General features: G+C 44.9%; 1 protein-coding gene across 1 annotated transcript; it reads right to left on the bottom strand.

Annotated features, from left to right (window-relative positions):
- Window positions 1-4,245: 4,245 nt before the first annotated feature.
- DCT (dopachrome tautomerase) lies at window positions 4,246-23,508 on the bottom strand. Its single transcript, XM_074572930.1, has 8 exons — window positions 23,208-23,508; window positions 13,172-13,471; window positions 11,601-11,701; window positions 10,305-10,471; window positions 8,392-8,571; window positions 8,151-8,286; window positions 6,658-6,859; window positions 4,246-4,427 (listed from the first exon to the last, which is right to left on the bottom strand). Exons 1-8 carry the CDS (start codon window positions 23,506-23,508, stop codon window positions 4,246-4,248), a joined length of 1,569 nt encoding a protein of 522 aa, XP_074429031.1.
- Between the last annotated feature and the right edge of the window lie 232 nt (window positions 23,509-23,740).

Raw genomic sequence — 23,740 nt, 5'->3', positions numbered from 1 at the left:
GTTTTGAATGTCTCCAGAGAAGGAGACTCCACCATATCTCCCCATAGCTGTGTCTCAGCTGCAGGATCATAGATGCAGCCTTGTTCATAACCTGACTTTCACCCGGCAGCTCTACGCAGGGCACTCAGCTGGCTGCATGCACTGCATAAAGGGCCAAAGCAGGTACTTGAGGAAGCTAAGTTTTCTTCCTGGTTGCCATCAGCCTCCATACCAGGCTTTGCGAGTGTGCATCTTCACTACTAAATTTAGCTGATAGTCTTTGAATCTGCTTCTCTTCTTTCCCTTTTCTTCCCGTCACCAGCACAGGCACACAACATCTCTCCCAAAAGCAGTTAATAGAAGCAGAAGGTCAGTAATAGCGTTGCAACTTCCAATTTTACAATAATAGCCATGAAATGTAGTTGCTTTGCATTGCTTCTTTCCTAAATCAGGGGCAGAATCGGAACAGATTCTTTTTCAAGCATTCAGCTAAACAGCCAGCAATGAGTTTTAACATAATTCAGAAAAGTGGTCCTGACTAATTCCTTCAGAGGATTTTCATGATAACCCTTTGCACAAAGGCATAGGCCGTGACTGACAGAGATGATGTGGCTGCCACCAGCTTACTACAGAGTCAAAAAATTAGGCACCTGACCCACTGGATGACTCAGAAAGAGGCGTTAGCTGCCCACGGATCCAGTACAGCCAATTGAGAGAGCAATTAGCTAGTGACTGGAGAGAATTAAACTCCTCAGAAAGATAATCCACACAAAAGCCCGACGCACAGAGCTGGAAGCTGCATAGGTCTAGCTAACAAAAAGGCTGAGAAAGGGATGTTTTTGAACACTTCTCCCCCTCTGGAGCTTAAACATCTCATTTGCAGCTGCGTGTTACTTGCTCCTGTGTGATTCAGAGCTTTTCATGAGAAGAAAGCAGCAGTTCAGCAGGAATTATTTTAAAGGGGAGGGATGGTGATGATTACACCCATCTCAGCTGGAAGTCATTCGGGAGTGCACCTCGCATCTGCCAGCAAAGGGTCTTGAGTAAAAAGCGACCACAAAGATGGATGTGCTGGTCCCTCAACCTTCCTCCCTGGGCTGGGTCACGGCTCAGTTATGAAAGTGAGAGGGAAAAAGTGATGGGCAGAGGTGGTCTGTGGGCATCCGCTGAGGTCACACTTTGCACTGATTTGTAGGACCAAAATCCCAGGGTGTCCTGGGCTCTGTGGAGATTGGGGATGGTGTGTTTTCAGCATTGTTTCCCTCAGCTTAGAAAGCTATGGAAGTCTTTCCTCCAGTCATGGGACAGAGAGTCCCCTTTCATCCCACCCCATCAGTAATCGCTTCAGTATAATTTATGCAACAAGACACGGCAGGTATTTACTAACACCTGTATAAACCAGCAACAAAAAAATGCCTTTTCTGTAGTATGGGGTGAATAGAACATTAAAACATGTAAAACCAACCTTTACACTCAGACTTGCTACAAGATTTCCTCCATCTGTTTTGTAATGTGCCTATGCTCAACCTTCTCTTTTTTTTTAAGCATTTCATATAAAGTTTACCTGCACTTCTTCCTTTCACCGGGGACGCAACTTTCCTTGGTTGGCTAGACCGAGACTGTACTTTTTAAAAAGAGAAAACAGCTTTCTGGTGTCACCAGGTAATATTCCAGTAAGCCGCAAGAGGGCAGGTTGTGCTCTCTGTACAGCCAGATTTTTACAAGAAACTCTGAAGACCAGTCACAGTTTTAAAGCTGTAATTATTAAAGTAAGGCCAACGAGTGGAAAGAGTAAGGCACGGATCCTTGATCCTAGCACTTTTTATGTGCATAGGATCAACCTAATGCCCTCATTGCTTTTCTTCTGGAAAGGAAAATACCTCTGCACCCAATTTACAAGTGAGAACTGAGCAACTTTCTCACGTTTTACCCACCTGCTCTTAGGCAAAATCAGTTCTAACAGATTAGCTGCTGTGCTACATTTTTGATATTTCTCTCCTGTTTCTCTCCTTCCTCTCCCACTGCCACTGTCACTTGCCAATAACCAGGGCAGCTTGCAAAGCGAACACTTGGGACAGCAGGATCCAAAACTCCAGGGTGGTGAAGCTAGTTAGGCACAAACTATAGCCTATGACCCAAAGGAAAAATCTCACTCACCCTTGGAAATAGCAGCCCAGCCTGTCTCCTAAATTTTGGCATTCACATCACATCCAGGACAAAAAGGTGTCAATCGCCATCCAGCAGCATCTCTCTAAATCAGTATTTAGCACGAACTGGTACATGTTCTGGGTTGTTCAGCCTGAAGAAGAGAAGGCTCCAAGGAGACTTTATTGTGGCCTTTCAGCACTTAAAGGTCTTATAAGAAAGACAGGGATGAACTTTTTAGTAGGGCCTGTTGCAATAGGACAAGGGGTAACAGTTTTGAACTAAAACAGGGTAGATTTAGACTAGATATAAGGAAGAAATTTTTTACAATGAGGGTGGTGAAACACTGGCACAGGTTGCCCAGAGGGGTGGTAGATGCCCCATCCCTGGAAACATTCAAGGTCAGGTTGGACGGGGCTCTGAGCAACCTGGTCTAGTTGAAGATGTCCCTGCTCACTGCAGGAGGGGTTGGACTAGATGGCCTTTAAGCGTCCCTTCCAGCCCAAACCATTCTATGATTCTTTGTGAAGACTCAGTCTTGTAGTGCTAGAAAGTGGCTGACACCTCATCCCTGAGAAGGGCACGTGGATGCTTCAGACCTAGCTACAAATTGACACTGATCAGGATCCAACCAATGTGACACATGCCCAAGGCAGGTCTCCAGAGACCTCATTTGATGTCCTCAGCACCAAGTAACACCACTCCCTACATGGTAAAATACCCCAAAAGGCATCCAGAATTGGGGGCTATGGTACTGGGCTGAGCAGCTGCACAAAAAGTGCTCCAACCATTGACATCAGGAATGATGTCAGGCATGAACCAGGAATAAGCATGCTGGGATCCCCCAAAGGCACCACAGAACAGTAGAAAATGCAGCAGATTGTTGTCCACCTGATGCTATCTGAGCATGTGGTGAGAAAATCACAACTTTTCTTTGCCCCAAAAAGTCTGCATTTTTGAGGTTAGTTTTGTGAGTTACACATACTCAAAGCTAAGTATATGTGAAGACCTACTGAGATCATCTTTCTAGTCCACATGGCTAGTACTGAGCAGGCCTACAAGAAATACCATAAATCATTACTAACTGGAATTTTTTATTCAAGGCTACAAAAGCAGAGTTTTTCTAAGATTCAGGACCTTACAAAATGCAAAATCTGAACATTCCCCTAATGTAATATGTTAAGCACCAAAGCTGACACAATCTGTTCAGGACTTCATTTGTCGTGTAAAAACCCTGTCTCAAGATAACATAGGAGAGACACCCAAATCTGGAGTCTAAGATGGGGTCGAGGGAGTGCCACATCCAAGCCTGATCCCCCACCTGCAGACCTGGGTAATGTGAGCTATCTTAGTCTTCTTACTTTGAGTCCTGGGTCACAGACTTTGGAAATTTAAATCTAGATCCATGAAATAGTGCAGCAGAGCCAAAACAGAAAAGGACGAGCAGCATTTTCAACTACCGTCACAGGTCCCTAACACAGAGGTAAAACACAAGTGTATACCTAGCAGTCAGGGAACTCCTGCCCTTAAATTTTAGGAGACTTTGAGTTTGGAGGTTTACCTCTTGCTAACATCAACTTGATTGGAAATAACATATATGATGAAATAAACTATAACCATGGGGGTCCTACAGTATTTTGTCAAAGAGCATGAAACATTTTGAACCTTAAAAAAAAGACTATTTCATTCAGAATATTTATTGGTAATTGTAAAACAATATGTTATTCAAATATATATGTAAAGTTAATAACTTTCAGCACATCTTAGAGCTGCTAAATGAAATCAAAAGCACACTGGGGTGAAAAATTATCTCGGTTATTCAAGTTGTTTTTCTTCTACTTGGATTCTTAGCTGTCTTGATCTGAATCTACAGAGGATGTCTTACAAGTGTAACACACTCCAGATAACGTTTGGTAATGAGAAAAGGCTGGCCTGTCTTGGGCCTTGCACATACGTACCCAGAGACTTCATATATTACAATTCACAAGATAACGGGAAAACCTGAATGAGAACAATGTAGTTAGCTGCCGAAGGAGTGTGTGATAAACTGTCAGCTAAGCTCTCAGTGAGGCAATCAAGGTCACTTCCTACAAGAATCAGCAAAGAAGCAAAGCAAGGGCACTAGGCCTCTTCCATGTACTTTTTGGGGCTGAAGCTCACATTCATCAGTGGTTCAAAACCTCTTCTCTGCCTTCGGTGCTGGAAAAGTACAAGCAGCAGAACAAGCATGGCCAGAGCTATAAGCGCCCCTCCGACTGTGGATCCAACCGTGACAGCCCACATTTGGGTTTCTTCAAGTGAACCTGGAAATACGGAATGCCTGAAGTGAGGACAGCACATACTTTAATTTCCCAAATCACATGGAAGAAAGAAAATATCCCACAGCCTGGTAATTATGATTACTTATGTGGCCTAGAGACCCACTGGCCACAGGGGCAGCTGGTAATGCACCGTGTAACCAACATGCATACCAGAGCCAGAGATGTTTCCTGCCACAGAAGCCTACAGCTGAATTTAACCTTCAACCTTTCATATAAATTTCAAGTGTTGAGAACAGGAAAGATTAACAGTTACAAGACAAAAAGATCATTCTCATATCTAATTCGGCCAAAATTTTGAATTATCTAAGCAATTCTTTCTATAATGACATTTCGGCATAGCTGTTTCAAACTATGTTGGTCAACAGAAAACCCTCAAATTCTCCAACAGACCACAAAGCAGCCCATTGTCAAACTTTTAACTGAAAACACTACTCAGTGTGGTTCTGCCGACCGGCTCCAGGTCTCATCTTCTGATTTTGAACTACTTTTGGGGAACCACTTCTGTCTTCTAAGATAATATTGCCCATTCTCATAATAACCCTGCTCCACTTCGCCGAATAACTTTATTTTCTGTTTTCATTATGCTTTCGGAAGCAAAAACCGCCTGCTGTCCTGTCCTGGAAAAGTGCTACATATACTGAGACGGCAATAACTACATTTGACTAAATATTCACAAGAGCCTCTCAAAAGGACTTCAAGTATTTAGAAGTTACTCAGACATATGGGCTTAATGAGACAGATGGCTCAAGGAGATGTCACACTGAATATAAAAGCGACTGAAAGTTGTGTGCCCCAATCCACAGTCGCCATCAACAAAAGAGTTGAGGGCAATCATGGTCAAGTTCAGTAAGGCCCCAAAATGAATTGTTTACTGCTTTACCATCTCTCAATAAGAGCCAGCAATGTGTTACATATGTAATATTGTAATATACATATGTTACATATGTAATGCGGCTCCATGAAGTAGAATTAGCAACTTACATATTTAGATAAAAGGGAAGGGTTTGGATGTAAAAACTGTATTGTCTGAACACAGACCATACAGACAGGGATAGATAGGCTGCTTCACAGTGAGCTAAATATTTAGGTGGGAGTTGAGAAGCAGCACAATCACAAGCTGCCTTTTTTCCTCCCTGGATACCTCGTGCCCAAGGAGGAGCAGCATATCCAAAGCAGGAGTGGGGACGGTAGTCCAAGGGGAGGAAAAATTAAACTCCGTAAACGGGGAAGTTTAAATTCTCAGGGGAAATTCTGGGGACACCCCTGAGAAAAGCACCGCAGAGGCAGCTAGCGTGACTCTGCAAGTCGGGGCTCCCCTGCACGACCGCTGCCTGAGGACAAGGGTTTCAATCTTTTGCAGTGTATAGACCTTTAAACAGTCTCCACAGATTAAAACCACCGATACATGGTAAGCATTTAAAACCACAGATACATGGTAAGCATTTAGAAGAAATTTCTGGCCACATAGGTTAGATAAGCACCTACTGCCTCTCAAAGGAATAGAGAGGGAGAGAAAGAAACTGCTCGGATTCAATCTTGGGGAAAGCATCTGAGGCCTGGTTTTCGTGCATTCCTTACACTTGTGCCTTTTACAAACATTTCTAACTCGTGTTGCAGATTTTGGATTTTGTACATTTTGCCTTCTTGTTTTTTGTCTTTGTCTGATTTGTGTCAAGGGTAATTTCAAACGAATATAGACAAACCTGTAGACAAACATATGGCACCTACGGGCACAGAAAATCTTCAAAATTGGGGTTTTATAATACAAAACACTCAGGTGCATCGCTCCAGTGTATCCAAAGATTAATGGAGTTCACCTCTAACGAGATTCACGGCACGGTACTATTCAGGGCTCTGTGCTCCCTGGCAGAGTGCCTGACCTCTGACAGGTTAAAGGATCCCGTAACAGGCACAAACAGCTCTGGGAGCAGGAGCCAAAATCAAAGACTCCTCAACCCCAAAGGAGCACGTCGTCGATGCCGGAGCCGCTCAAGTTGATGCATTTTGCAGCAGAGCAAACTAAGGGTGTGCACGGTTGTCATTACCACAGCTTACCCGGTGAGTTTTAACTACTTCCGCTACCGTATGGGATTGGTAGTCAGCAGGTGAATAGACCCAAGTGCTTTGTGAAAGGTGCCTTATTTTTCATGTCACTGAAAACATGAGCTCTCATCTCGTGGCCTGGAACAGCCTCCGCACCTCCGAGACGTACCTGGCAGGTCAATGGCGTAGGTGTAGCCGAGCTGCTCCGCAGTTTGGAAGAGCTCGTCGTTGGTCACAGGGGGGAAAAAAGGGACCATGTTATACAGTCTGTTGTGACCGATGGGGGCCAGCTCCTCTGGCCAGGCATTGTCAGGGGGGTTAAACCGCTTCATCCACTCATCAAAGATGGCATCGGTAAAGGAGTGAAGAACCTGCAAATCCAGGCATAGGCACACACACCAACTAAAGCTCTTTCTGAAGTTTTCAAACACTTTTTAAAACACTTTAAAACACGCTTAAAACAGTCTCGTCTAAGGTGGCAGCAGCTTTTGAGAGAGAAGAGGGTAATGTAATTTAGGTGGGATTTACACAATGGGAAACCAGGAAAGCTCATGAGAATGGAGTAAATTGATCTCCTGCATGGGATATTTTGCTGTATGTGTCCTTGTTGCCGCTTGTTCATAATAAGCTCTTTCTCCAGACAGTTTAATATCAGCTGGCAATGAATAGGGAGGTCCGTCCTCTCAGGTGAGGGCCCACTGAGCTCATTCAGGTGAATGTACCTCTCAAAAGTATTTTATTCTTCTCGTGTTTGAAGAGGTACAGAAAATTGTGGGAAATTTGATTCCTTCATGCTCATTTGATCCTCCACAGCTCTGGGGACCCATGAATTCGATCATGTCTCGCCTAGTGAGCCTATAGGTCTATAAAGCACTAATACAGGAACATTGTTTCCCAGCTGAGTTCAGACAACTATTACAAATGTCTGGGGCAGTTCAAATTCGTTTCTGATGCACCTATGTTTTTTAATTACCACCCTTGAAAAAAATTAGAAAATATTGCATGGAAAATAACATTGCATTTAAAATTACAGCCTAGTGAAATTAAGATTTCATTGTGTAAGAAAGGAATTCATGGAGGAATTCAAGAATTATTAAGAAAATAAGCTGGAGAACCACTATGTAAGTACTTGGGCTAACTTTTTCAACAAAAGATTGCAAACTTAAAATAAAGCTAAGAAATAAATTAATTGTGTTAGAATTCCTCTGTATAATCACTGTGGTTTAATCTAACAAAGGGGAAAAGAAATTGGCATGAATTTATTAGGAAAGATGTGTAAGCAGAGTCAATGGTTGGCTTTTTATTTGCACATTGATTTCGTGCTGCTCATTGCAATGCAGCACTCTACCAACGCACCAGTGAAATCACATTTCTGTTCCCCAAAAGACCGTGAAATTAGATGTGCTTCCTTTTAGCCTGTGAAGTTTTAAACAAAAGCAGCTCTTCTCCCTAGAAACTTATTTTATATTTCACAAATCACCCTGAGATTCCTTCCTTCTTTATTTGACCATTATGCAGGCGTGGCAATGTTCAAGAAAAGAGAAATCTCCTTTTCTATTTTAAGGACTTATTTTTAGGGAATTGACTTTACTTGTTTTGCCAGTCTCTGGTGAGCCAGCTTCTCTGAGCCACTGCCACCCAGACTGGGGGAAAAAGACATACCACAAAGATGGGATCATTGGCGGCTGCGTGAGGGAGAGCGCTGGTCCCATTCAAGAAAGAGTGAGCCAGATTATGAAGGCTCAGCATCGGCGAGTTAAGGGCTCCGCCGGGTTTATCGAAGCCCTCCAGCGCATTCCTGTGGATGGGTAAAAGCATCAACAAGTGAGCATATTGTGCCGACAAACACACGCGTAAAGAAAACCCATGACCCAGCGGGCTCTGGAGGAGGCGAAGGCCAAACCTGAAACTGAAACTGGAATTGCGGAAAAAGGGGGGGCTGTCGAACTCCTGCAGGGAAAGGCACCTCCTGACGTCCTCCACAGTGGGCAGCTGCTCCCCGGAGCCCCCGGGCGGCCGCCGCTGCAGAGGCCCTTCGTCACTCCCATTGCACAAGGTGACCAGGCGGTTGTAGTCATCCAAGCTGAGCATGGAACAGAAAGAGGCACAAGTCAGAAGATGGCGATGACACCCCCAGCTTGTTGGCTTTTTCTCCCGTAGTATAAAAGAGGCCTCAGCTGGACATGGGAGAGAGCAGGGGTTAGGGACTGGCACCTCTTGGGGCATCTGGGTTCACCTCCCATGGCCTGGGAGCTGAAGTTATCGCAGGACTGCCTCTATGCCATGACATTCCGTGGCTCTGCGGCCTCTGTGGACCATCAGTCATTTGGACCAAGACTCACCAGGCTCATCCTCCACAGAGAGAGGACGCTTTAGAAAAGGCAAACACAGCTTCCTTCACACCTATTCCCCTCCCGAGGGCTTTGCAAGAACAGTTTTTGCCAGACAATCTGAAAGAGTCTTTTGAATTTTGAATTGAAAAACTTTCAGTCCTGGGTAAGCACTAGGTTTTTAACTCTTAACAAAGAGGAAAATAAACAGGGAAGTCCCACTGCAGGGTGGGCTAAGAAAATGCAAGGAATGATGGAAAACAGGATTTCACTTCCTACCCCTCGTCCTCTATTGATTTCACTTTCCACCCCTCCAGGATGCACTACGTCCTCTTTTTCAGGGCCTGTAGGACATCCTGCTGTTGCAGGGTTTGCCTACTAGCAAGGGAGAGCAAGTCGTTTATATCATGGAGAGAAAGAGCGAAGAAGGAGGAGAAAAACCGTGTAACACTTGTGGAAAAAATTCTGCGCTATTCAGTATAAAATGAGACTGCATTTTCAGAAACTCCTGAAGTAAACAAAAGCCCTTCTTTCTTTAACCTTGGCAAGGCAAAAGTTCAGTCATTTCAGTTTTCGAGAAAAAACAAAACCCTATTTATCTTGGAGAAAAAGTAGGGGCAAGATTTAAAGCCAACTGGTGCCTAAAGCTAGAATTTCAAGTAGTTCTTTAGGTAGCCAGAGAAAGAGACTCTTTTCAAAAACCCTGAGCGCTTGGTATCTCCATCTGACCGACTGCACACTACCTCGGAGCTGACAGAGGAATGTTTTATGAGAATTGTAACCATCAGCATCTTATGTCGTAGCGCCCCAATCCTGCACATCGGAGCCCTGCCCTCACCCCCATCAGTATATGCCTATAGAGAGCTGGCAGCAAGCTCCTGGCTGTCTCCGTGTTGCTTTCCATGTGAAATCTCAGTCACTTTGAAGTCAATCCCCAAACTGCACTAAATATATCAGGTATATAAAAATATATATTTATATAGAGATACATATATATTTTTTTATATTTATTTTATATATATATATTTATACATATAAATTAAAGATATATATATATAAAGGTATATATATAAACTAAAGATCTCACCCAACACAAGGGAACAGATTTTTCAGCCTGTCTCTGGCTTTCTCTTTCTGCCACCAAAAACCAGTGTTCATTACAGAGAACCAATACCAGGCATTTCTTCTTCAAAAAGATACTTGCCAATGTGCAAACTCTTCAGACTTTTGGCAGCCTCGAATTGGCTGAATCGACTAAAATCCTGTAGCAAAAGAATCATCTTAAAAAATACATTTCCCTAATACCAGGGGGGCAAGTTTACACAGCACCATCTACACACAAACCGATGGTGATTCCCAGTTTTAAAAAAGATGTCTTGGCTCTTTTCCTGCCGCTCACTCACACTGAGAGTGCAGCCCACGCTCTCAACACTGACTGAAAGCAAGGGTTGATCGGTAGGCGAGCTTGCCCTAGATATTCTCATACCTGTTGCAAACTATTTGCCACCGGGAGAACCTGGAGCTCGGGCTGATCATCCCCGGGTCATCTGGCCAGGATGCTCCAAAGAGCTGGTCGGTGCAGACGTCGCACTCGTTTCTACCCGTGGCGAAGTTCCAGTAGGGCAGCGCGAAGGAGTCGTTGCCCATCAGTCGCTGCAATGGACAGAAACGCGTTAGCAGGAGACCACCTTCAACGGCAAGAGAAAGAAAGGGACACCTGCAAGTTGTTTCACTGTGTATTCGCTGGATATTTCACTGGATATTCTGCTTTTCATTCTGCATTGCACCTACACGCTCTTCACAGAGCTGCTCCAACTCCTTTTTTGAAAAGATTGGGGGGTTAAGTCAGTCCTAGCAAAGACATTGTCACCAGTTACTCTACTGTTGGCTGTGCTGCTTCTGGCCATGTTAGGCTTTCTACCAACCCGGAGACCAGGCAGAGGCAGAGATGAATCGAGCCTTAAGCAACTAAGAATCTTTCTGAGTGATGTAAGTGGGTAACGGGTAAAATCGCACATATTGTTTGTTTTGGCTCCAGAAAGGCTGGCCCTGGGGAAGGATCTGAACTTGCAGTAACAGAGGAATACAGCACATTTGCTCATGCTTGCTTGTAAGATATGATTTCATGCAAGCAAGATCCTGCAGCTATTTTGATAGCAACTGTTTTCATTGGAGATCTGCAAGGTTAAAATACAGTAACATTGCCAATGTAGCAGTAATGCAAATGGAAATGAGTCAATGCTTCGACAACTGACTGTCAGGCACATTAACATATATTTCGTTAAAAGATATATTGCTAAATATATGCATGTATTAAATGTATAGCATGGCACATTTAAAGGGGGTAATATTTAGAGTTGCTTTAATTAGGAGGGTACCTTCAATATCAGCAGACAACATCTATTACGAAGTTTTACGTGTAGGTGTTGCTTTGATTTTATTAATAAGTACTGTTAATTCACATCTTCTGTCCCCTGTTGGGGAGATGAAGAAAAAAGTCTCCATGATAACCTTCACATCATTGTTCACAGTGAGAAACTGTTCGGTCCTCGGTATCTTGAAAGCAGTAATTTCACTTTAAACAAAAAAAGATCAGTGAGCAAATGCTCCTGGGAGTTTGGGTAAGAATCTGTCCTACGAAATAGCTTACCCTCGGCTGGCTCAACAGAGTCAGGTAGCAAAAGAGAGAAGCTGCATGAGGAAAGGGAAAGGGAAAGGGAAAGGGAAAGGGAAAGGGAAAGGGAAAGGGAAAGGGAAAGGGAAAGGGAAAAAGCTCACCCACCTGCAGGTCTCTCTCCAGCAGCAGCAAATGGTACCTGTGCCAAGTAACAAAGGCAGGTCCTTGATGGGAGAAATCGATACCTGTGAAGGGGCGGCCGGGTCCTACAAAGAGAAGATAAAATAAGAGCTTAGGCACCAGATGAGGCTCAAGAGAAAGACAGCACCTTCTTCTATTGCCCAGAGGGGAGTTAAACAAAAACCTGCAGCTCTGCACCTTTGGAAAGAACGCACGCATCAGAAGCTACAACACTCACATGGGGACAAGTGAAACTCCTCTGTGGATATTCACTTCAGTGCTTCTCAACACTTCACATTCCCCCAGAAGTTGGATATTGTGAAGATTTCCTATGCTTTTAGTGAATTTTGGTTTTAAGAAGCAGTCTTCTTGTCTAAAATCTTAGCTCCTCGCTAATATGTATCAAATTATCTCATTCTTTTGCTCAGTGGCAGGACTTACACTGTGTATCTATCAAGATAACCTCAGTATTTTCCATAACTTGCCAACAGTAATTCAACATTTCCTTTGCCAATTTTCTTCAAATTGTGCTTGTTATTTCTTGTATTGTGCTCTTATTCTTACACATGAGAACACAGGCACTCAAAGGCTAGAGGCTTCAAACCACATATGGATATGTTTATCACTGAAGCAAGCTTTAACCCAGATAAGAATTTATTTATCACTGCAGCAGCGCTGAAGTTGCCTCTTTCCCTTTCCACGTGACCGCCCGGTCCCCTGAAGGACCTTTGCTCATGCTAGGACAGAGACTGCTTCCTTCAGCCCTGCAAAATGGAACCGTGTCAGAACACGAGACTGAAGAAAACCCACTGCAGGGTAGCAGACACCTTCTAGCAAGGAGGTAGATATGGGCTGTTCAGGTTGCACATAGAACTGCTGGGTGGAAAAGCCATACTGCTGCCTCCTCCTGTGAGAGCTGGGCTTTGTGAAATGGGGCTGGCACGGGTACTTCCGTCTAGAAGAGCAAGAAGGACTAGGAATCCTGACTTGGGAGAAAGCATGGAGTTAGATACCCAAACTTCTAACATGGTCTGGTTTTAAAAGCCACCTGTGGTTAGTCAGGCAAATCCCACCCTTAGTGACTTGCTGAAGGCCACAGAAAGTAGTAGCACCTGGTCCCCAACGTCTCTGCATGGTCGCTGCCTTCACCACTGCAGAGCCCCTTTCCCACTGCTGCTGCATCTACCTTGTCCTGTGGACTAGGAACATCTTTTTGAAGTCAGTCACTGCCTGACCACACTTCAGTTCACCCAACGGTGAAGCCTGTGACCCGCTCCCCTGTCAGACGGAAGGTGCACCAGAAGTGTGGTTGGTGTGCTCCAGCCACCACAGGGTGTTCGGTTGCAGGGACCAGACTGCAGCAAGTCTGAAGGTCCTTTAACTGCGGGTGGCCACCGGCTTCTTACCACCATTTCACTCTACAGATCTGCTCCTACTGGGACTCACTGCTCACTAAAGTAATGCAGCTGTGGTAAGCATACATACCTTTGTTCAGCAATGACACTTTCCCCCCTTTCTTTTACCTGCAGAGCCCCTTGGATAAGAAAAGCACTAACCTAAGAGCGTGTCTCTGACTGAGTAGTAATGGAGCCAAACAAAGTAGTTATAAATACTGCAGTTGGCAATTTGCGGTTCCTCTCCGGTGGGACCAAGCAGACTCATCCAGTGCTGAGTTGCAATTACATAGTCTGGGTGAATGGTTGTCTTTGCACGGTCTAGAGCATCAAAGAACTGCGCTCTCTCCTCTGCCGTCAGGGAGTGGACATCCTTCCTGACAACTGGTGGTTTCTTCACGTTGCAGTCAGGGCCGGTCCAGCCAAACTTGCAGTCACCACAGTTATAGCCAGCAAAGTTTCCTGAATCAAGAGGGAAAGAGCAGTCATGACATTATGAATCAGGGAAAACTAACAATGAAATGCAAAAGATTCGTAGAATTGTCTAGGTTGGAAGGGACCTTTCAGCTCATGGAGTCTAACCATCAACCTAACACTGACAAAACCACCACTAAACCATGTCCCTCAGCACCACGTCTACCCATCTTTTAAATACCTCCAGGGATGATGATTCCACCACTTCCCTGGGCAGCCTGTTTCAATGCTTGATAACCCTTTTGGTGAATAATTTTTTCCTAATATCCAACCTAACCCCCCCGCCCCGGCGTAGCTTGAGGCCATTTCCTCTTGTCCTGTCGCTTGCTATTTGGGAGAAGAGACCGATCCCCACCTCTCTACACCCTCCTTTCAGGTAGTTGTAGAGAGCGATAAGGTCTCTCCTCAGCCTCCTTTTCTCCAACCTAAACAACCCCAGCTCCTTCAGCCACTCCTTATAAGACTTGTGCTCTAGACCCCTAACCAGTTTCAATGAATTAAGGATTAGCACTCTTTTTCCCCAGAGACACCAGTTCCTGGAAGGGACAGCATCTGAGCAGACTGGCAGCTTTGCCAGTTGCCTAACCAGAAGGTCGGATCACTTCCCACAGCCACAGAAGAGTCAAGAATCACACTCAGCCAGCTGGGGAGCTGAAGTGCTGGGTAACGGGTTTGGCACCGCAAGGTGCTCAGTGTTCTGCGGAGCCCTCAGGCACGTGAGGAGTCTCACCGAGGAGAGAGCCAAGCATTTCAGGTTAAGCACATGGTGAAGTGCTTTGCTCAATTGGCTCTCAAGTACTCCCAGACTTCCAGGATCAAACCCAAAAAAGGGTCAGCTCACGTGGGTCCTTAAGCACAGGAACAAATCCCCAACCAAAACAGTTCTCTTAAGGACAAAACTCAGGAAGGAACTAACGTCTGTTAACAGTATATCTGGGACCCAACACAATCCAGGACAAGCACCAGGGGTGTGGCAGGTCATGCTTTAAGCATAATTAAATAGTGCTGCAATAAGAGCTTGAGAAACACTGCAGTACCGTCATTCCCTGCTGGCATCCTTCCGAAGGCAAGTCATCGGGTTCCCTCCAGGCTATTAGCTCAGCCCCCCTCGTGTGGTGGAAGAGCCCAGGAAAGCAGAGCTTGCTTTAAGCGTGGCCTCTCGCCACCGTGGCAGGCTGCCAGTAGCAGCAGAAAGGTCCCCCTGCAGCTTGCTTTGCCTTTGCCAGGGGAGACGGGGAAGGGACCATTCCTGCAGCGGACATCTGTCTCCTGCCCACACGCAGGTGGGCTGCTGGCCTAGCAGGGATGCAGGACAAGCATTGCTGCCAGGGGAAGGAAGGAGTACTGGGGCAACCAGGGTTCCTCTGGGATCTGCACTCTTGGGACCCGTCACATGCTCCAGCCTATACTGACCAGATGACAAATATCAGGAATATCTTGCCACATTGCCTAATTAGGCTGCATATATTGCACAAGTTTCAGTACACGGAACATGAACTTCTGGAAAGCAGATGTTGTCCCCTCACACCCAAAGGTACAATTCAGAACTTTTTAAGAGAAGAGAGGCAAAGCAGGAATTAACCACAAAAAGATCTTTCAACAACCTTTTTTGAGATTGGTGGCCACACTTCAGTAATTCAAATGACCCATCTACTCACAGCGTAGGATAAGCGTCACTTTGAAATATAGCACTAACGGAACCAAAATTAGTGCAGGCCAGGTTTGTCTGGTCTTGGTATCAGAAGAAGACTCCAACAGACATTTGCTGAGGCTCTGAAGGTGCCTATTTCTCTCTCTGGGGCCCTTTGACTATACGCAGCTCTTGAAGCCCGAGATCATTTTATGAGACAATACCCATATTTTAGGTATACTTTATGCGCCTCCTCAGGCTATGAAAAGAAATTTGCAAAAGCCTGAAATGTTGAGTCATCTTTGTAGGAAAAAAAGCTCTTCTCCACTTCTATGGCATTTGAAGTCAGATAAACCAGTGACTCCTCACTCGTTTCACCCTTTCCAGGTGCTAATTATATCCAATTGACACTCTACGGGATTTTCTTCCTTAACTGCCTAATCTGTGAAGTAATCCAAGGGGTCTATTCTTTCCACCACTTCACCAGGCACTTTTCAATGGGATATGAGCCTTTACTGAGTAAGAAGGAGGACTGCAGTGAAGAAGAGACTGGCAAACAGGAGGAGCCAATTCCCAGGCAAAGTGGTATTTCCCACGGCAGTATTACTTCACTGCTGATTGCGTTGAACATTTTTGTAGCATCCTGTGGAATAAATACTAAATTGGCTAAAAAATACAAAAGTACAGCATTGTTCACACCTTAAGGAAAAGTATAAAATCAAGAGGCTTCTGAGGTAGAAAATAGCCGCAGCTGGCATGAAGGACACAACATCTGTGGTTCCCTGATAAGCTACATGAGGTACGGGACGGGATGCAATTATTCCGTGGCTTTACCTTATGATGTATAGCGGATACGGGAATGGGATGATACCATGAAACAGATAAGCTGCCAATTAGCTGCCTGCTAGATGCTCAGAGCCAACATTTTGTCAAATTTTGATGAAATGCTGTCCTTTGTGCGAACTTTGCTCATTATAATGTCATTATAATACCAAAACACACCTCCATCCCGAAGGCTACCCGCCTCCAAGGTGCGACCACTCCTTCTTGAGTCTGCGCCCTGAATTTCTCGTAAACTATACCTTTGATTGTGAAGCGAGAGAAATTTACACCAATCATGATAAAACTATGTATGACTAAAGTCACTCAAACTCCACCTTGAAGATAACAAATAGTATAAAAATAGCCCGAGAGAGGGGGGATGCCCAGGGAAGACACCATCTCAAAGAATTACATCACTGACTTCTGGGATCAGTCGACGGGCTGAGCCTCTCTTCCCCCCCATAGGGACGCCTTTGGGTAAGACTTCGATTACACCGAGCGCTTTCTCGGGAAACTTAGAGATTTCTCTAGAGACTCTCTTTTCTACATTTAGAGCCAGGCTGTATCGTTTATAACTTTGTCGCGCATTTTGTATATGTAACAATACTTTCATTTGCACGTGCTTTGCAGACAGTGTATTTATCACCGGCAATCCTAAGAACCTATATATCTGTTGTTTAAATAAACTGCACTTTTTTAAGTAGCTAGTCGTTTTGGTTTCTCACTGAACGCGACCAAAGACTCAAGAGTGGCCGTGCTAGTTCATGAGCACGACTAGACTGAAGGTGCAGCCCACTATTAGTGTATCCAAATCATAATAGTTTAATACAGATTAAACGCGACTGGACTGATAGTGCTGAATTGGGCATCACTCAGAATTTAAACCTAGCCACACCTAGCCTCCCACCTCGGTGAGGAGTGTTAGAACGCAAGGGGGTTTATCTTCTGCCAAAACCGCTTTGCCCCTTTTCACGCAACACATCCTCAGGTCTATTTGGCAATGTTCTCTTGTCAGAAAAGCACACGACAACAACGCTTCATGAAATCGAAAGTTGCTTTTTGTCATTTTCTTTCAGTAGGCTCCATGCATCACCGGACTGTTGTTATGCAGCAGCTGAAATAGTGAGAAGCTGATGGAAGTCTGTGGGATTTCCCATATTGCAAACAGGAATGACTGCAGTACACAGACACAGGTTTACGTCCCACCCAAACCACTTTTTCAGTGTTTGTTTCTAAAGCCAGGCCACTGGTCTGGAAATGATGCATTGCTCTTTTCAGAAAGTTCATTTACTGCCTTCTGGACTTCCCACATGATAGCACTGTGAAACGTATGTCCCTGTCTCTTACAACTTAACTTCAACATCTGCTACGCTGGTGATGGTGGACTGATGGTGGACTAGAGATGGTACAGCTCTAGGGGAGCTGGCAAAGTAATCTCATATTATCAGGATATAGCACACATTAGTAGACATTTTCAGTAAGAGACTGAGACCCTTTCAATGGAGTCCAGGTGGCCAAGAAAGCCAATGGCATCCTGGCTTGTATTAGAAATAGTGTGACCAGCAGAAGTAGGGCGGTGACTGCCCCCCTGTACTCAACACTGGTGAGGCCACACCTTGAGTATTGTGTCCAGTTCTGGGCACCTCAATACGAGAGAGATATCGAGGTGCTGGAGCGAGTGCAGAGGAGGGCAACAAAGCTGGTGAAGGGCCTGGAGAATAAATCTTATAAGGAGCGATTGAAGGAGCTGGGACTGTTTAGTTTGAGGAAGAGGAGGCTGAGGGGAGACCTCATCACTCTCTACAACTGCTTGAAAGGCCATTGTAGAGAGGTTGGTGCTGGTCTCTTCTCACAGGTAATTAGCGATAGAACAAGAGGGAATGGGTTCAAGCTGCAGCAGGGTAGGTTTAGGCTGGACATTAGGAAAAAATTCTTCACAGAAAGAGTGGTCAGACACTGGAATAGGCTGCCCAGGGAGGTGGTGGAGTCACCATCCCTGGATGTGTTTAAGACTCGTTTAGATGCGGTGTTAAGGGATATGGTGTAAGGGAGAACTTTGTAGAGTGGAGTTGATGGTTGGACTCGATGATCCCAAGGGTCTTTTCCAACCTAAATGATTCTATGATTCTATGATTCTAATATCTTTTTGAACACAGGGACCATAGGAACATGCAAGAATTCATGCCTTTAGCATTTTTTTGCCTTTAGTGACTAATATGTAGTAACTCAGTGTACTACCTCTCTGAAGCTATGCCAGAGACAACAGAGATCATTGTCACCTCTTCTGGTTCCTAAAGAATATAGTGTGGGATGTCATTCTGGAACACAGACGGGAGATCATGTCACAGATGGGGTCCAGATACTCCCTGCTTGTTCCACTACTTTCAGGTGCTCTATCCCAGTCAAGTTGGGTTAATCTGGCTATTTCTGTAGGCACTATGGCCATGCAGCCTCTCCCAGTGGGTCAGTCCATGGGCATGACACCGAGAAAAAGATACTTCTTATGACACGACACTTGGTATGTGTTAATACACATCACTGGTGTATGCCAACACCAGTTATCACATAGCACTGTAGTCTGCTTCTCAACCCCACTAGTTGCCTGAGTTCACAGACAGGGACTTTTCTACCTCTGAGCAGTCATAGCACATGGTTGGCCTTCAGACGTTGAGCATAACATGCGTTAATAAATCCACCAACGCAGAGTCTTGTCTTCAGTAAAAAGGAACCCATCCAACACTCACCATCTTCTGCCTTGCTTTATTACGAAATCTGAGCAGCTGCCATGCCTCTTCCTTCCACGGACACCAGCTTAATACACATTTTCTATTGGATGGGGAGAAAGGACTCCTTTTCAGACTTCTTTAGCCATTGCATTACAACAGGGGTTACATTAGATTTGAAACACCAGCATACTGCAGTACCCCAAGGGTAGGATCCAGATTGCCACCATGTGAGATAAATGGTTAGTTCTTCTGTCTCCTCTAGCTCTTCATTTGGATGTCCTGTTAGGCTGTAGGATGTGGAAGATCTGTACCTAGTACAGGCTTTAACGGGATCATCAAGGTAAGGTTATAATTCAGTATTATCCCACAGCTACATTGCCCTACAACAAGTAAATGAAGTCTATTTTATAACTACTTCAAAAGCTCATTTTTTTTCCTAGTGAGAGGGCCATCATATCAACTACGTGGCTTAACTGGCAATTTGCTTACAGCTAAACAATAGAATTTAAACCCTCTGTCACCAGCTTGATTAAATATTGCACAGGAATGTGGAAAGATTTTTTTTTCCCTCAAAAAACTTCTATGGAAAAAAAATAATGTTCAGCACATGTCCACACGTCAACTGTAGAAAGTGGCAGGAAGAGAAATGAATGATAATTATGTTTAACTCCTCAGTGAACTCAAAGCACGTCATTGTTTAATCACTGTCACAATCTGTACTAGCAACCACATGACTGACTGCAGTGGTTTTTTCACAATAATCTGTACTGAGTTTTTAAAATGCTATGCCACTAGTACAGTTTTATCCTTTAGAACTCAAAATAGCATTTAGTTCATAAGTCTTCTAAAACAGTATTCTTCTAAACTAAATTTAACTATCCCACTGAAATACTGCTTTGTGGTGTAATTAGTTACAAGTGTCAGTTTTCAGGGTTAGACTAGTGCATCCAACATTTTGTCTAATGCAACACATGCACCTTATTGAAAAACAAATTACCACATTCCCCTTCACATAGTACTGCACACTGTCAGGAACTGTCATCAGGTCACTTCAGTTTAAGAATTTATATAAATTGAATTAATATTAGGTGCACCCAAACCAATTGTAGAACGCATACAATAGATTGAAAACTGAAATTAGACAGGAACTAAAACCTCTTTGCTACCTCCCAGGTACATTCATAGAATCATAGAATGGTTTGGGTTGGAAGGGACTGTCAAGATCATCTAGTTCCAACCCCCTGCCATGGGCAGGGACACCTCCCACTAGACCAGGCTGCTCAAAGCCCCATCCAGCCTGGCCTTGAACACTTCCAGGGATGGGACATCCACAACTTCCCTGAGCAACTTGTTCCAGCGCCTTACCACCCTCACAGTAAAGAATTTCTTCCTAATATCCAATCTAAATCTCCCCTCTTCCAGTTTAAAACCGTTACCCCTCATCCTATCTCTACACTCCCTGATAAAGAGTCCCTCCCCATCTCTCCTGTAGGCCCCCTTCAGGTACTGGAAGGCTGCTATAAGGTCTCCTTGGAGCCTTCTCTTCTCCAGGCTGAACAACCCCAACTCTCTCAGCCTGTCCTCATAGCAGAGATGCCCCAGCCCTCTGACCATCTTCATGGCCCTCTGCTGGACCCATTCCAATAGGTCCATGTCCTTCTTGCGCTGAGGACTCCAGAGCTGGACACAGTGCTCCATAACCACATCTTTTTTCTAGAGATGATATTTTTGCTGCCGACAACACACTGAGTGAAACGCGCAGCAAGCAGCATCCTGACAACAGACTTACAATTGCTTTTTTGACCATAGCTCTTTGTACAAAATGTGGGAAGTAAAACTGGATCTTTCCGTCATACTAATCTTATTCTGTTATATTTGTCCCCGGTTAAAGAAAGACTAATGCATGCTACCTGCTAATGCCTAGAAATGGAAATGTTCTTTTTTAATTTTCCTTAGAAAATCAACATTAATATGAGAAAAAATATAAAAATAATCTGACCCCACAATAACCACTCATCAATATTTCTTTGTGTTGGGGATTTTCTTCTTTTCTTTTTTTTTCTTCTCCCAGAAATATTCAGCACCCAGACCTGGATGGAAATGGTTTTAAGATATTTTTCCTCAATTAACAGCTACAACAAATGGTCAAATTTTCAGAGTTCCTTTTATCCTTAGCTATTAAGTTTTAAGCAGAATGCTCACATGGATTAATTTATTGTGAGAACTCCAGAATCCCTGCCTTTGGAAAATCCTGGTCAGCTCCTCCAGGTTTCCTACAGTACAGCCATCAGCTATGTGACAGGTTTAAATGGCTCTGTCTATCCAAATATAATCAGCTACATGGCAGTCGGAGTTCCCATAGCTTATCGTTTACACCATGTCTAAACTATAAATTAAACAGTGCCAAGATGGCACTGGAACATGACCGTTTATATTGTTAAAATGCTAGAAAGAGCCTCAGCATGGGTTGGAGTTTGCACGAGCCAGGAACCATTTCTAATAGGCAGTTTGCACACAACATTCATTTGGAAAGTAAGACACCTTAATAGTAGAGATGTGCGCTGTTCCACGTGCCTTTGAATGAGCACATTTAATTTATGTTCCCTACCATGGGTACCATAGCCCTGGATGCCTAACAAAGACCACACATCACATTACTTAGAACTCTGGTGAGCAGACAGCCAACCAGTGTATAAAACAGACTGAAAAAAAATACAACAAAATATTAATAGACACAGAGACACAATCACCAGCATTATAAAAGCGTCACATCTAATTCAAATCCCGTGCAGTTGTGAACTTCTTAGCCTTCTCCTAGAAATGCCTTTGCCTGCAGCACCAGAGTAGAGCCCAGGCAACCTTTCTGAAAATCATCCTTAAGGATGCCTTCCACCTTAAGGTTTTATCACTGGTATATTTAGATGATAAAGGAGAAAGAGGAATACAAGCGAAATAAAAACACAGTGAGAGAAACCAGATTTAGAGGCGAGGAGAGAGGACAGCTCAGCAGAAGTGAGGCTGAACGACAGGACACTACATTCCAGTCACGTAACTTGGGACCCAGCCCTGCAAATATCAAATACCGGTGCTTACCTCTACTTGGACAAGCAAATGAACGTCTGCCTACGCAGACCATGTCTGTCTACACTGCTCTTCAACTTACTCCCAGGTTTTGATTAACCTAATTGCTCAGGCTGCGTAAATGTTGGTGTGGGCTCTTCTGACTCAGGGTCTGTGCCTGTGTGTGGTACCTGACTTTAGTTTTGGAGGTATGTAAGAACCTTTAACATGAAAAAACCCTTTACTTTTTGTAAAGTGTCTGGAAAAGTACTTCCACACAAGCATTTGAAATCTAGTCAAAGGAAGAGATAAAAACCAATTTATCCTCTAAAGTCTGTTATTATTTTGAGGACCTTCGGTAACTTAATAATTTAAGTCATCTGCCCCTACGTCTCTGCTTTCAGTTGATAAAAGCATTGCAAAACTTAACCTCATGGGGTGAAATTTTCTGTAGTGCTTCTTTCTCAGATTGATCTGGGATTTTTTCATAGTGAGAGCCCGGATGTATTTTAGACAAAACAGTTCAGCTAGTTCTAAGAATCAGGTTGAAGGAAAACAGGCTATTCTCCCCATGTTAGAAAACTCAAATAACTTTATGTTTCCAACAAAAGACCCCAGGCTGCCTGTGAAACCTGCCCAGCAGGTGATTTCAGTGCTTGAGACGTGCCCTTTGCCTGACTGCTGGTTCCATCTCCTGCCAGCCCTGCCACCCAGCCTGGGCTGAGGCTACGGTTCCTCCTCATTTTAACCCTGCTTCAACCAGGGCTGCTGCTGAAAAAGAGTCCCGGCACCTTATCCTGTCCTGACCTCACCTTTCTATTCCCTCCCTCCTGCCGGTACTCGTGAACTGGTCTTATTAAAACCTGATCCTTTTGGCCAGGTGAGCCTTCAAGCACATCAGCTCCCTGACCTGTTTTGCTTCCAGCATGTGAACATGGAAGCCCATGTAAAAGCACGGGTGGGAAGGAGCAGCTGGAGATGGGGAGAAAAGGGCAGGATGGCCTCTTCGGTGGTTGTACAGACCCACATTGGATCAGAGTGAGTTGTAGACTTAGTTAATGATCCTGGGAAAGACCGCAGCCAGGTATCTACCTGTTTTCAGTGCGCGGGGGTATATTGTGCTGCAAAGTACTACTCCAAAAGGCATAAATCTCTGATCAATGCACACCGGTACAAGTTCACCGAGCCATGATTAGCAGTGACAGAGGTCTCGATGCAGCACTGAAACATCCAAAACTCTGTGGAGAAAGGTGATGGGTGGCTACAGGGTCAACTCCAGGGGGAGAGAAGAAAACCCAAAGTTTGCATGAGAGAGAACACTTTTTCAACTCTGTTGCTCTGAAAAAGTGCTGACAGTACCATGAACTTGGCAGCGTTTTTAGGAAACTGATAATATTTGAAGCCTTCTTGATGCCTTTCGCACCAGGAATGTTTCTGGCCTTCAGACCCATCTGTCCCCGTCTCCTCACCCCTGCACCCCTCTCACCTGTGCACCGGCAGCTCTGGTTGAAGAACTTGAGGGGCCACCGCTCCCGGTCATCCACATTTCGAAGGGTGTAGGGTCCACTCCAGGGCTGAGTGTCCACCTGCACCCCCTGACACTGTCCCCTGCCCTGCAGGGACCCGCAGACATTGCCTGGCTCCGTCCCCAAGGCGGGGCAGCAGCGCTTCAAGCGAAGGGCATCCACCGTCATGCAGGCACGGGGGAACTGTGCCTGCGCCCGGGGGGGCCAGCAGCAGCTCAGGTAGCCCAGCCCAGCCCAGAAAAGCCACCTCAGGGCGCCCATTACGGCTGGGTGGAGGTTCTGCCTCTCCGCTGGACCTGAGTGAGCGGAGCGGGGAGATCTCCGCCGTGGGACAGCCTGGCCTGGCCGCGGCTCCATGCCCCAGCCAACCAGGATAATCCCTCTCGCTACTGAGGATGCTGGTGTCGGGTGTTTGTTTAATCCCGGTCTCTAATTGCCTTGAATGCAGTTCAAAAGATGGGCGCTTTGGCTCTGCGGTGCCTGCCCGGCAGCC

This window comes from Larus michahellis, chromosome 1 (assembly GCF_964199755.1).
Source record: "Larus michahellis chromosome 1, bLarMic1.1, whole genome shotgun sequence".
Taxonomy (NCBI): domain Eukaryota; kingdom Metazoa; phylum Chordata; class Aves; order Charadriiformes; family Laridae; genus Larus; species Larus michahellis.
This window is presented reverse-complemented; position numbering and strand designations above follow the sequence as displayed.